Source organism: Impatiens glandulifera, chromosome 1, assembly GCF_907164915.1.
Source record: "Impatiens glandulifera chromosome 1, dImpGla2.1, whole genome shotgun sequence".
Taxonomy (NCBI): Eukaryota; Viridiplantae; Streptophyta; class Magnoliopsida; order Ericales; family Balsaminaceae; genus Impatiens; species Impatiens glandulifera.
In genome coordinates this window covers 95,754,218-95,765,764 of record NC_061862.1, presented here as the reverse complement: position 1 = coordinate 95,765,764, position 11,547 = coordinate 95,754,218, and the positions used below count along the sequence as shown (strand labels likewise).

Sequence of the window (11,547 nt, the reverse complement as noted above, 5' to 3'; positions counted from 1 at the left end):
GAACATATAAGTTTATATTATTGACATTTCTTTGATTTAGTGAAACTTATCCCTCTCGTGGACGTATGTCGATTTTGACCGAACCACGTATATTGTGTTGTTATTGCTTTGTGCTATTTCATTTCTTGGTCATTTGTTTGTCGTCATAGACGATTTGGAAACCAATTTATTACAGGTTTGATTTCTAAGAAGATCCGTAGTTTTGTTGTTGCAAAACCCAATAGTGGTATTAGAGCAATATTGATTGGTTATTTGTTTTAACATTGGAGCAGAGTGCTCTTCTGGTTATTTGGCGAAATTCATAGAAGAGATCAACTGGTTTTTTGCTGGGGTTTTTGTCAGTTGTTAAGGCAGTAATAATGGAGAAATCTAGACATGATATGGTGAGTCTGAATGGTACAAACTACAGACAATGGAAACTGATGATTAGTGATCTGTTAGTTTAAGATGATTTGAATGAAGCAATTGAAAATGAGGGTGTTAGACCTGAGACTACAAAAGAGGTTGATTGGAAAAAGACATATATAGAAAGGCCTACAGTTTTATTCGTTCCTGGGTTGGTGTAAATGTTGTGCACCATGTTGAGAACGAGACTACGGCGTATGGTGTGTGGAGAGAACTTGAAGCTCTCTATGCTGGGAAGTCAGCAGGGAATAAAGCAGCACTGGTACGAAGGCTGGTGAATCTGAAGTATATTGATAATAAATCAATTGCTGAGCACTTAAATGAATTTCAAAATATTTTGAATCATGTGAATAGTATGAAGATAAATTTTGATGATGAGGTGCAAGCACTTTTAGTCCTTGGATCTTTGCCTACAAGTTGTGAGACACTTATTATCACTCTCAGTAACTCAGCACCAAATGGTAAAGTCAACATGGCATTTGTCACTAGTTCCTTACTTGATGAGGAGAATCGAAAGGGGGATAAACCCTCTAAGTCTGATATGTTGGTGACTGATAGAGGAAGATCAAAGGATAATAGAAGTGGTTTGAGTATGGGCAAGTCTAGAAGCAAGTCTAGAGCTCCAAAGAAGGATGGTGCTTGCCATTACTATGACAAAATGGGTCACTGGAAAAACGAGTGCTGGAAATTTAAAAATGATAAAGCGAAGGGTACGGTGAAGCCTAGAGAAAAGAAAGAACAAAGTGCAGATACATCTACTTATGCTTCAGATGATGAACTAACATATACTTCTAACTATCAAGACTCATGTCTTAGTACATCTTCAAATGAAACAGCATGGATTGTTGACACAGGTGCCTCATTTCATATTACTCCACACAAAGGTTACTTATAGTCCTACAAATCTGGTGATTATGGTGAGGTTCGCATGGGTAACAGTGGTGTGTCCAAGATAGTTGGTCTTGCTGATTTTAGAATCGAGACAAACATGGGCTGTTTCCTGACATTGAGAGATGTAAGACATGTTCCTGATTTGAGAATGAATTTGATTTCAACAGGTAAGCTCGATGATGGAGGCTACCATAATGTTTTTAGTGGTGGAGCATGGAAGCTAAGCAAGGGTTCATTGGTTGTTGCACGAGGTAAGAAATGTTGTTCCTTATACAAGACAAATTTGAAAATTGTCTATGATGCAGCATATTCTGTTTTGATAGAGTCATCCTCTGAGTTGTGGCACAATAGACTAGGTCACATTAGTGAAAAAGGGTTGAATGTTTTGATCAAGAGGAATGAGCTGCTGAATCTCAAGAATGCTCATCTTGAAAGTTGTGATAATTGCTTGAAGGGTAAGCAAAACAGAGTCTCCTTCAGTAAGTTCAAAGTGGAACTGAAAAAGAATGTCCTTGAACTGGTCCATACAGATGTTTGTGGTCCTATGAAGATTAAATCCATAGGTGGTGCTTCCTATTTTGTAACCTTCATAGACGATGCATCTAGGAAGGTTTGGACCTATGCTATAAAGTTCAAGGATGAGGTTGCATCAAGGTTTAAGGTATTTCACAAGTTGGTTGAAAGAGAGACAGGAAGAAAACTGATGAGGGTGCGGTCAGATAACGGAGGAGAGTACATAAGCTCATTTGTTGATTATTACAAAAAGCATGGTATTCGACATTAACAGATTGTGTCCAAGACTCCACAACAAAATGGTGTGGCAGAGAGGATGAACAGAACAATGTTGGAACAGATGAGGAGTATGCTCTCCCATGCCAAGTTGGCTAAGCATTTCTGGGATGAAGCCATGAGCACTACAGTGTATGTGATCAATCGTTCTCCCTCCAAGCCATTGAATAATAAGTGTGCAGAAAGCGTCTGGTCAGGTAAAGATGTTAATTATGACTATTTACGTGTTTTTGGTTGTAGAACTTTTGTGCATGTTCCAAAAGATGAGAGGTCTAAGTTAGATGCAAAAACCAGGCAATGCATATTTTTGAGGTATGGTGATGAAAAGTGGGGATACAGGTGTTATGACCCAATTGACAAGAAGGTTTTGAGAAGTCGAGATGTGATATTCCTTAAAGATCACACTATTGAGAATTTTGAAGATGGTGAAAAACTTGATGCATACATACGTGATCTTTCTGGTCTTGAGTTGTCTCATGATGTTGAGGAGACAATGTCACATGTAGCTTTAGACTCAGATAGTGATGATGATGTTCCTTAGTATCAAGTTGTAGGCCATGGAAATGATACTAATACTGAAACTGATTTTGGTGATATTGTTGAGGTTGATTTTGAAGTTCAACAAGAAGATGAAATCAACAGAATCAACAAACAGAAGTACTTAAGAGGTCTACTGGGGAGAAAAGATCAAGTTCTAAGTACCCTTCTACAGAGTATGTCCTTCTAACTGATTGTGGGGAGTCTATATGCTATAAGGAGGCTCTTGAGGATGCTCATAAGAAAGAATGGCTAGCTGTCATGGATGAAGAGATGAAGTCATTGCTGAAAATGGCACATATGATCTAGTTGAAAGACCAAAGAACAGAAAAGTATTACAAAATAAATGGATGTACTAGATGAAGCAAGAAGGTGATGATAGGAAGACAAGATACAAGGCTAGGCTGGTTGTCAAAGGTTTTGGTCAAAGACATGGAATCGATTATGATGAGATTTTCTCACCGGTAGTGAAGATGACTTCTATCCGTGTGATGTTAAGTCTAGCTTCTTGTATGGATCTTGAGGTTGAACAGCTTGATGTCAAGACTGCATTTCTCCATGGTGATTTGGATGAAGATGTTTATATGGAGCAACCTGAAGGTTACAATAAGAAAGATGAGGAAAGCAATGTGTGCAAACTTGTCAAAAGTCTGTACGATTTGAAGCAAGCACCAATGCAGTGGTATCTTAAGTTTGAGTCGTTCATGATCATCCATGGGTACATAAAGACGTCTACAGATCACTGTGTCTTTGTACAAAAGTTCGTTTTTAATGATTTTATTATACTTCTCCTATATGTTGATGACATGTTGATTGTTGGGAGAGACAAACTCAAGATTGCCAAGTTGAAAAAGGATTTGGCTAAGTCTTTTGAGATGAAAGACTTGGGTCAAGCAAGACAAATTCTTGGAATGCAGGTCATTCGTGATCGGGTGAAGAAAAGGTTATGGTTGTCTCAAGAGAGATATATTGAGAAGATTCTAAAACGATTCTGTATGGACAAGGAAAAGCCAGTTGTTTGTCCATTGGCTACACACTTGAAAATAAACAAGACAATGTCTCCCAAGGATGAAGAGAAAAGACAAGAAATGTACAGTGTTCCATATGCTTCAGCAATAGGCAGTCTGATGTATGCGATGGTATGTACAAGACCGGATATATCTCATGTGGTTGGAGTAGTTAGTCGTTTCCTTTCAAATCCTGGTAAGACACACTGGGAAGCAGTTAAGTGGCTAATGAGATATCTTCGAGGGATCTCCAAATACACTTTGTGTTATGGTACTTGAAAGCCACGTGTTGAAGGGTTTTCTAATTCAGATATGAGTGGTGATATTGACACAATGAGATCAACTTCAGGGTATTTGTTTACTTTTGGAGGAGAAGCTGTATCATGGCAGTCTTGTCTATAGAAATGTGTTGCTTTGTCTTCTACAGAAGCTGAATATATTGCCATTACTGAATGTTGTAAGAAAATGAGATGGATGAAAGAATTGTTGAAAGAAATAGGCATTGCACAAGACAGGTTTGTGGTGTTTAGTGACTCACAAAGTGCTATACATGTGAGCAAAAATTTAAGTTTCCATTCACGTTCAAAACACATCCTAAGAAGGTACCATTGGATCCGTGAAGTGCTCGAGAAGAAGGAGTTATACTTGCAGAAAGTGCATATAGATGAGAACGGGTTAGATATGATGACAAAGGGATTGCCAAGAGGCAAGCATGAGATATGTTGTGCCAAAGACGGAATGGTTCTAGCAGAAGCGTCACGGTGAAGAATGTTTATAGCAACATTCTCCCATGGCTCGGAAGGGGGAGAATTGTTGAGGTGTTCCTTGCCATTGCGGGCGGGTTTTTAAATTCCGGGTAAACGGGTTAGAGTTTTCTGTTATAAAAACGGGTTAGAGTATAAATACTTTTTTTTGGGTATTTTTTCTCATAACACAGTAAGGTTGAGAGAGAGTGAATTACAGATCTAGGGTTTTCTGGTTTCCTTCTTGTTCTTTGGCTGATCTAGAGAGAAAGATTGGGGGAACTTTTGATTGCGGAGTAGTCCAATCATTCCTAGTGTAATCACTTTTTTCATTTGAGAGCAGAGCATGTAAGTTTCTACTATTGACATTTTTTGATTTAGTGAAACTTATCCCTCCCGTGGACGTAGGTCGATTTTGACCAAACCACGTATATTGCGTTGTTATTGCTTTGTGCTATTTCATTTCTTGGTAATCTGTTTGTCGTCATAGACGATTTGGAAACCGATTTATTATAGGTTTGATTTCTAAGAAGATCCATAGTTTTGCTGTTGCAAAACCCAACAAAAACTATGTGATTAGAAAATGTGAGAAAGTTTAACTCGCACATGATGAGACACTAGATATTATAGGCATGGAGGACATCAAATTGAAGATGACAAATAATTTTGGTTGAAAGATTAATAAGGTGAGACATATTTCTAATTTTAATGTACAATATGATTTCTGTTACACAATTTGATGATGAAAGTCACTATTACAATTGTTGAAATAGTGTGTGGAAGCAATGGCGGATGTACTCAGCGGGCTACGGTGGGCAGTAGCCCAGTGTGATTTTTTTTTATATATATATATATAATATATAATACAGCTGGCTAAAATTTTCTATATCTAAATATAATATCTTATATAAGAATATGATCTATCTATAATAATAATATATATATATATATATATTATTATATTATATTAAATTATATTATTATTATATTATATTATATTATATTTTTTTATATTCATACTTAAACTTTCATATTTTTATTTATTTAGAACATAATCAATTTAAATTTTTATGATCGTTTGATTTAATTTCTCTACAACTATCTTTGGTCTCTCTTTTGAATCTCTCGGTTAGTTTTCTTTACCTTTTCTCAATTAATTTTGTTTATAACATAAGATTGTATAAATTATATATTCTTATTTTAATTCTATATTTTTGTTAATAGGATTACAATGGATAATGAAAGGAGTAAAAAAAGAAAGACATTTTTGTCGTTTTTCAAACATAAAGAAAATTCATCTACATCTACGGTTAACGAGGTAAATCTTCAATCTTATACATCTAATACGGAAGAAGAACAACCTGTTTTAAATTTTCCAAGGGTTGAAATTGATCTTAATAATCTTGAACGAGATCCCGCAATTCGGCTTCCTAAATGGCAACATCCAATAAATCAACAAGATGAAATTAGGCGGTCTTATATTAGAATGGGTCCGTATCAACCTAAGTTAGATGAGTATCCAAGAACTAAGTTTGGATCACAAACTCAGTATCGTAGATTTCAATACTCGTGGTTTGAAAAGTTTCCTTGGTTAGAGTATTCTTCATCAAAGGATTTAATATTTTGTTTTCCTTGTTTTCTTTTTCAAAAGAAATCACCTATTAATCCTTCATTCACTATTGATGGATTTAATAACTAGAAAAGGGTTAACGATGGAGTTAAATGTCCACTTTTAATTCACGTGGGAGGTCCTACTTCCTCACATAGTAATTCAGTGAAATGTGTTGAAGATTTGATGAAAGTAAGTGGACATATTGACAACATATTGAATGCCCAAAGTTTAGATGAAGTTCAGAAAAATCGATTACAACTTAAGACGACAATTGAGAGTATTCGATGGCTTAGTTTACAAGTTTGTGCATTTAGAGGTCATGATGAATCTTCATCTTCTAAAAAACGTGGTAATTTTATAGAGATGATAAAACTTATGGGTCGATTGAATGTTAATATTGGTGATATAGTATTAGAAAAAGCTCCAAGAAATGCAACATATACTTCACCAACTATTTAGAAAGAAATTTTGCATATTTTTGCAAATAAAGTAAGGAAAAAAATCCGTGAAGAAATTGGAGATGCGAAGTTCTGTATTTTAGTTGATGAAGTTAAAGATATTTCAAATAAAGAGCAGATGTCAATTATTTTGAGATTTGTTGATTGTTTGGGTATTTTACGAGAGCGTTTCTTTGATATTGTTAATGTTCCAAATACTACTGCTTCAACATTAAAGAAGAGCATATCAGATGTTCTTTCTCGACATAATTTGAATGTCACCAATATGAGAGGGCAAGGGTACGACGGTGCTAGTAACATGTCTGGTGCTTGGAATGGACTTCAAGCTCTATTTCTTCGAGAGTGTCCATATGCATATTATATACATTGTTTTGCTCATAGGTTGCAATTAGCATTAGTTGGAGCTTCTACAAAAGAGATTTCTGTTTGGCTATTTTTTTCAAAACTATCCACCATTATTAATCTTATTGGTTGTTCCTCCAAATGGCATTCTGAGTTACATTCTGCTCAAACTATTGAAATTGATCGTATGATTACTTCGGGTGAACGGAATACTGGTAAAGGAATGAATCAAATTGGTAATTTACATCGTAGTGGATCAACTCGATGGAGCTATCATTTTGAATCTATTTGTAGTTTAATTGATATGTTTGGTGCAACTATTTATGTTCTTGAAAGTATTGTGGAAGAAGGATCGTCTAGTTCTTTACGTGGAGAAGCATGTGGTTGTTTGATAACTTTGAGATCTTTTGAATTTGTTTTCACACTTTATATGATGCAAAAAATTATGGGAATTACAAACCTGCTTTGTCAAGCTTTGCAAAACAAATCTCTTTATATTATAAATGCCATGGATCTAGTATCAACTACTAAAGCACTACTTTTCAATTTTAGAGAAGAAGGATTTGATCATCTCCTAGAATACGTGCAAATGGTTTGCACACAACATGACATTGAAATTCCGGATCTGAATGATTCATACAAAAGTGCAACAAGACGTTCATGTCAACAAAAAGATTCGTTGACAATTCAACAACACTATCATTTCAATATCTTCAATTCAGTGATAGATTTTCTACAAGAAGAGTTGAATTCCAGATTTAGTGATGAGGCAGTAGAGCTCCTTAAACTTAGTTCTGCTTTGGACCCTAAAGATAATTTTAAATCATTTAAAGGTGAAGATATTTGCAAATTGGCTGAAAAGTATTATCCAGGAGACTCCAGTGAACAAGAAATGCATTATTTGAGATTCCAACTCCAGCATTATAAAATTGATGTTTCTCGTAAAGAGAATTTTCAAAATATGTCTTCCATCATTGAATTGTGTCGCAGATTAGTTGAAACAAATAAGTCATCAAATTATAATTTGATTGATAGATTGATTCGACTTGTTTTGACTTTACCAGTTTCTACTGCCACTACAGAAAGATCATTTTCAGCAATGAAACATGTGAAAACTATTCAACGGAATAAGATGGAAGAACAGTTTTTAGCCGATACTATGATAATTTATATTGAACGAGAGCTTGTTGAAGATATTGATTCAGATTCTATAATAGATGAATTTTATTCTATAAAAAATAGAAGGTTGCAACTTAAATAATATGTAAAAGTTTGTTAAATTTTATATATTTTCTTGTCTTATTTTTACATTTTCAATAATACGAGATAATTTTTATATATATAAAATTGTTATTAAATCGGGTATTTCGTTCATTTCTTAGATCTTTTATATTTATTTTTTATATTTATTTTATTTTATTAGGGGTATTTATTGATAAATTTAATTACTAAAAAATTAAAATCAGCCCAGTAAAAAAAAATCCTGGATTCGCCATTGTGTGGAAGGTGGTTAAAAGAGCAAAAGTTGTTGCTCGATGTCACAAAACTGGATGTTGTACACGATGTCAACATTTAGAGACACAATTGTTGATGTTTTTGATGACTTGAAAAACAGTGAGCTATGTCATTATAGGTTAGGCCATATAAGCGAAAAATAAATAAAAAAATCTTTTAAAAATGATTTTAAATTTTGAGAATGAGCTTAAAAACTAAAGGTTAAAAATTTCTAGCAAATTCTAAGCTTAAACGGGATATCACCAAACATTTTCAAAAGAGGTTTTGGAAATTTTAAATGGCCAACATGTACTCTCAATATATTAATCTTTTATAAATTCATACCATTTTAAGTTTATGCCAAGTTTTATGAATTAATACGCTAGTCCATCCTAATTTTATATCTAACTTCAGAACTCCAATGGACCGAATTTGAATGCCTTAAGGACCGTTGGCACCCAAATAAATGGACTCTAGATCTTATAATTAATGAACTGGTAAGGGTGATTTTTAATGAAGAAAATATCATAGATTATAGGATAATGTTAGATTTTTTCTTTCAAAAAAATATTATCATATATCTTTTAGGATTATTTTAGATTTATCTAAAAAAAAACATTATTTGATAAAAAAAAAAGATTTATTTAATATTTGTTTCAGATAAGTTAATATCTTTTTTTATTTAAAATTTAAATAAATTAAGTGATTTAAATGTTAAAATAAAAATAGTGATAGGAGAGAAAAAACTGGAATAATGAATAGCATATCATCACTTCATCATGTGAAAAAAAAAAAATATATATATATATATATAAGAAAAGAATTTTTTTAAATTAGTCTCATTTCCTCTTTCAAATTCTATTCTCTAATCATTTCTCTCTTACACTAAACATATATATTTTAAACCATTTTAAAAAATTTACATGTGACAACAATATTTTTTTTTTAAGAAGAATGGATAATAGTCTACAATAAAATGTTCAATATCTCTTATTTTGTTGCAAGTGGGTTATGTAAACTCTTTTTGATGTGTGTTTTGTCTTTAATGGATCATCTATATACTCAAAAATATTTTGACAATTATATACTAGTTAGGCAATAATAAACCTAAATTGCTCAATTCGAGTTAGGGTTTACACATTTTATTCCTAAAAGGATGATTAATTAGTGTCCAAATGTAATTGAGCCTGAAATCTTTAAACATGAAACTTTATTTTTATCAAATAGTCCAAAACATCTATCAAATAAGCTACATTGAAGGTTTATTAACTTTCAAACATTTATGTATTTCAATCCTTTAAAAATAAAAAAGGATTCTGCTTAGTTGATGTTTAAGACTTAAAAACACATAAAATTGAGAAAATTTATCACAATAATCAATCTAAATGCGTGGATAAGACACTCCCAATCCACCCATTTTGTGAAGCTTTTTTTTCTTGTTGGAGTAATTATTTTATCTACAATCATAAAGTAAAAAATTATTCATAATTCACTATCAATTAAAAGATCAAATATCACATGTTACGATTTTCACCTAAAAACGACTTAAAAGATCAAATATCACATGTTACAATTTTCACCTAAAAACGACTTAAGTTAAAGTGAAAGTCATAATTAATGACTCTGACTTAAAACGACTTAAAGGTTGTGCGAAGACTCTTAACTTAAAACGACTCAAGTTAGAAGTGAAAGTTAGGACTTTAAAAGAATAGTTTAGCTTAACTTTCAATCTTACAAAATAAATAAATAAATAAAATTAAATGAGATCATATTATCATTAAATAAAAGAAAAACCTCTTTTATAAGAGAGGCAACTTTCAGCACAATCTGTTTCAATAAAACTTTTTCCTTTTTGGTCCATTTTTTTTTATTATAATTATTTTTTTGTGATTATCCCAACAACAACAATAATAAAATGATTACTAGGGTTTAACCCAAAATCAAGCTAAGCCCCCATTATTCTCACTAATCAAAATAGTAATTATTTGATTTTTCAGATAAACCATTACACACTTAGCTATCTCCTTTCCAAATTCATGGTTTCTCATAGGATTCTTGACAAATAACAACATATATTGATTGAAATTCATAACAATACAATGCTTAATTAAGCTACTCAAAAACTAAATCTGAGTCTCATTAATGCATCAATTCCAATTTTCCAAAATAAACACACACGGCAATTCATAAGAATGATATAAGATGATCATCATCATCATCATCCTGTGCATTCTTCACAAATACAAATGATATAAATGCACTATCTTGAACCAGTTTCAGCAGCAAAATGCAGATTAATTAGGATATATATAAATAGGAATTACCTCCGGCAGCGCGTGATGGCGGAGCAGCCTCTGGTGTAAGGATGTACAGGTCCACGAGCTCTGTAACAGTTATGAGTGTAGTAAGAACGACCAGATCGGGCAGGACAGGGGATCCGGTTCGCGGCTAAAGCTCCATACGATATATAGAACTGCATTGCCTTCCAGAACAAAGATCTACGCCCGATTGAACCTCCTTCAATCTCATCATCATTATCTCCTTCGTCTGATTCACCGCCGCCGTAGAGAGATTCGGAAGATTGCCAATCTAGTAGAGTATCCTCCGCCGTAACGAGGTTAATGCCGGAGTCGATGTTGTTAGAAGATTTGACGAGGAAAGCGGAGAGTAAGAGGATGGCGATAGTTGATATGTTTAGCAGAAGGAAAGATGCCATTGTTGATTGATGATGATGAGGAAGGAGGAGGGATAGAGTAAGAAGAAGAATGGAGTAATAATAATAATAATAATAAAGTAGAAAGAAAAAGAAGGGGTGTGGGTGACCACAGAAACTGTTGTGTGGGGACGCATGTCACGTGTTATGATTGGATAACCAGCTGTAAGGCTTCTTCTTCAATAAGCGGTTTCTAGTGTCGACTACTGTCTTCACTCTTCATCATGTCTCTTAATACCCCACTGCCGCTTTTATCGGGATTAATTCTCTTTTCAAATCAACTACTTTTATATATTATAAATATTGAAAGTTTGGGTTAGGATTTGAATCTCAAATATAACATCCTTGATACGATTTATAAAAATGTAAAACAAAAATAAAAAAAACACACAAATTAATAGTGATTTACTCAAAGGCGCTATCAAATTTCACTATAAAGAAAATAACAATAATAAATAAAAAGGTTTTACCTCACACTTTATTTCTCTAGAATTCTATCTTTTTAATAAAAAAAAAATTAATAATAACATATTTATAAGATAAATATTGGTAATAA

General features: G+C 33.1%; 2 protein-coding genes across 2 annotated transcripts; one reads left to right on the top strand and one right to left on the bottom strand.

Moving 5' to 3' along the window:
• Nucleotides 1-6,560: 6,560 nt before the first annotated feature.
• Nucleotides 6,561-7,779, top strand: LOC124937063 (zinc finger MYM-type protein 1-like). The gene is made up of 2 exons (XM_047477577.1): nucleotides 6,561-7,665; nucleotides 7,775-7,779. Exons 1-2 carry the CDS (start codon nucleotides 6,561-6,563, stop codon nucleotides 7,777-7,779), a joined length of 1,110 nt encoding a protein of 369 aa, XP_047333533.1.
• Nucleotides 7,780-10,330: 2,551 nt separating this feature from the next.
• On the bottom strand, nucleotides 10,331-11,032 carry LOC124922389 (protein RALF-like 34). Its single transcript, XM_047463123.1, has one exon. It carries the CDS (start codon nucleotides 10,992-10,994, stop codon nucleotides 10,599-10,601), a length of 396 nt encoding a protein of 131 aa, XP_047319079.1. The 5' UTR covers nucleotides 10,995-11,032; the 3' UTR covers nucleotides 10,331-10,598.
• Nucleotides 11,033-11,547: the final 515 nt, after the last annotated feature.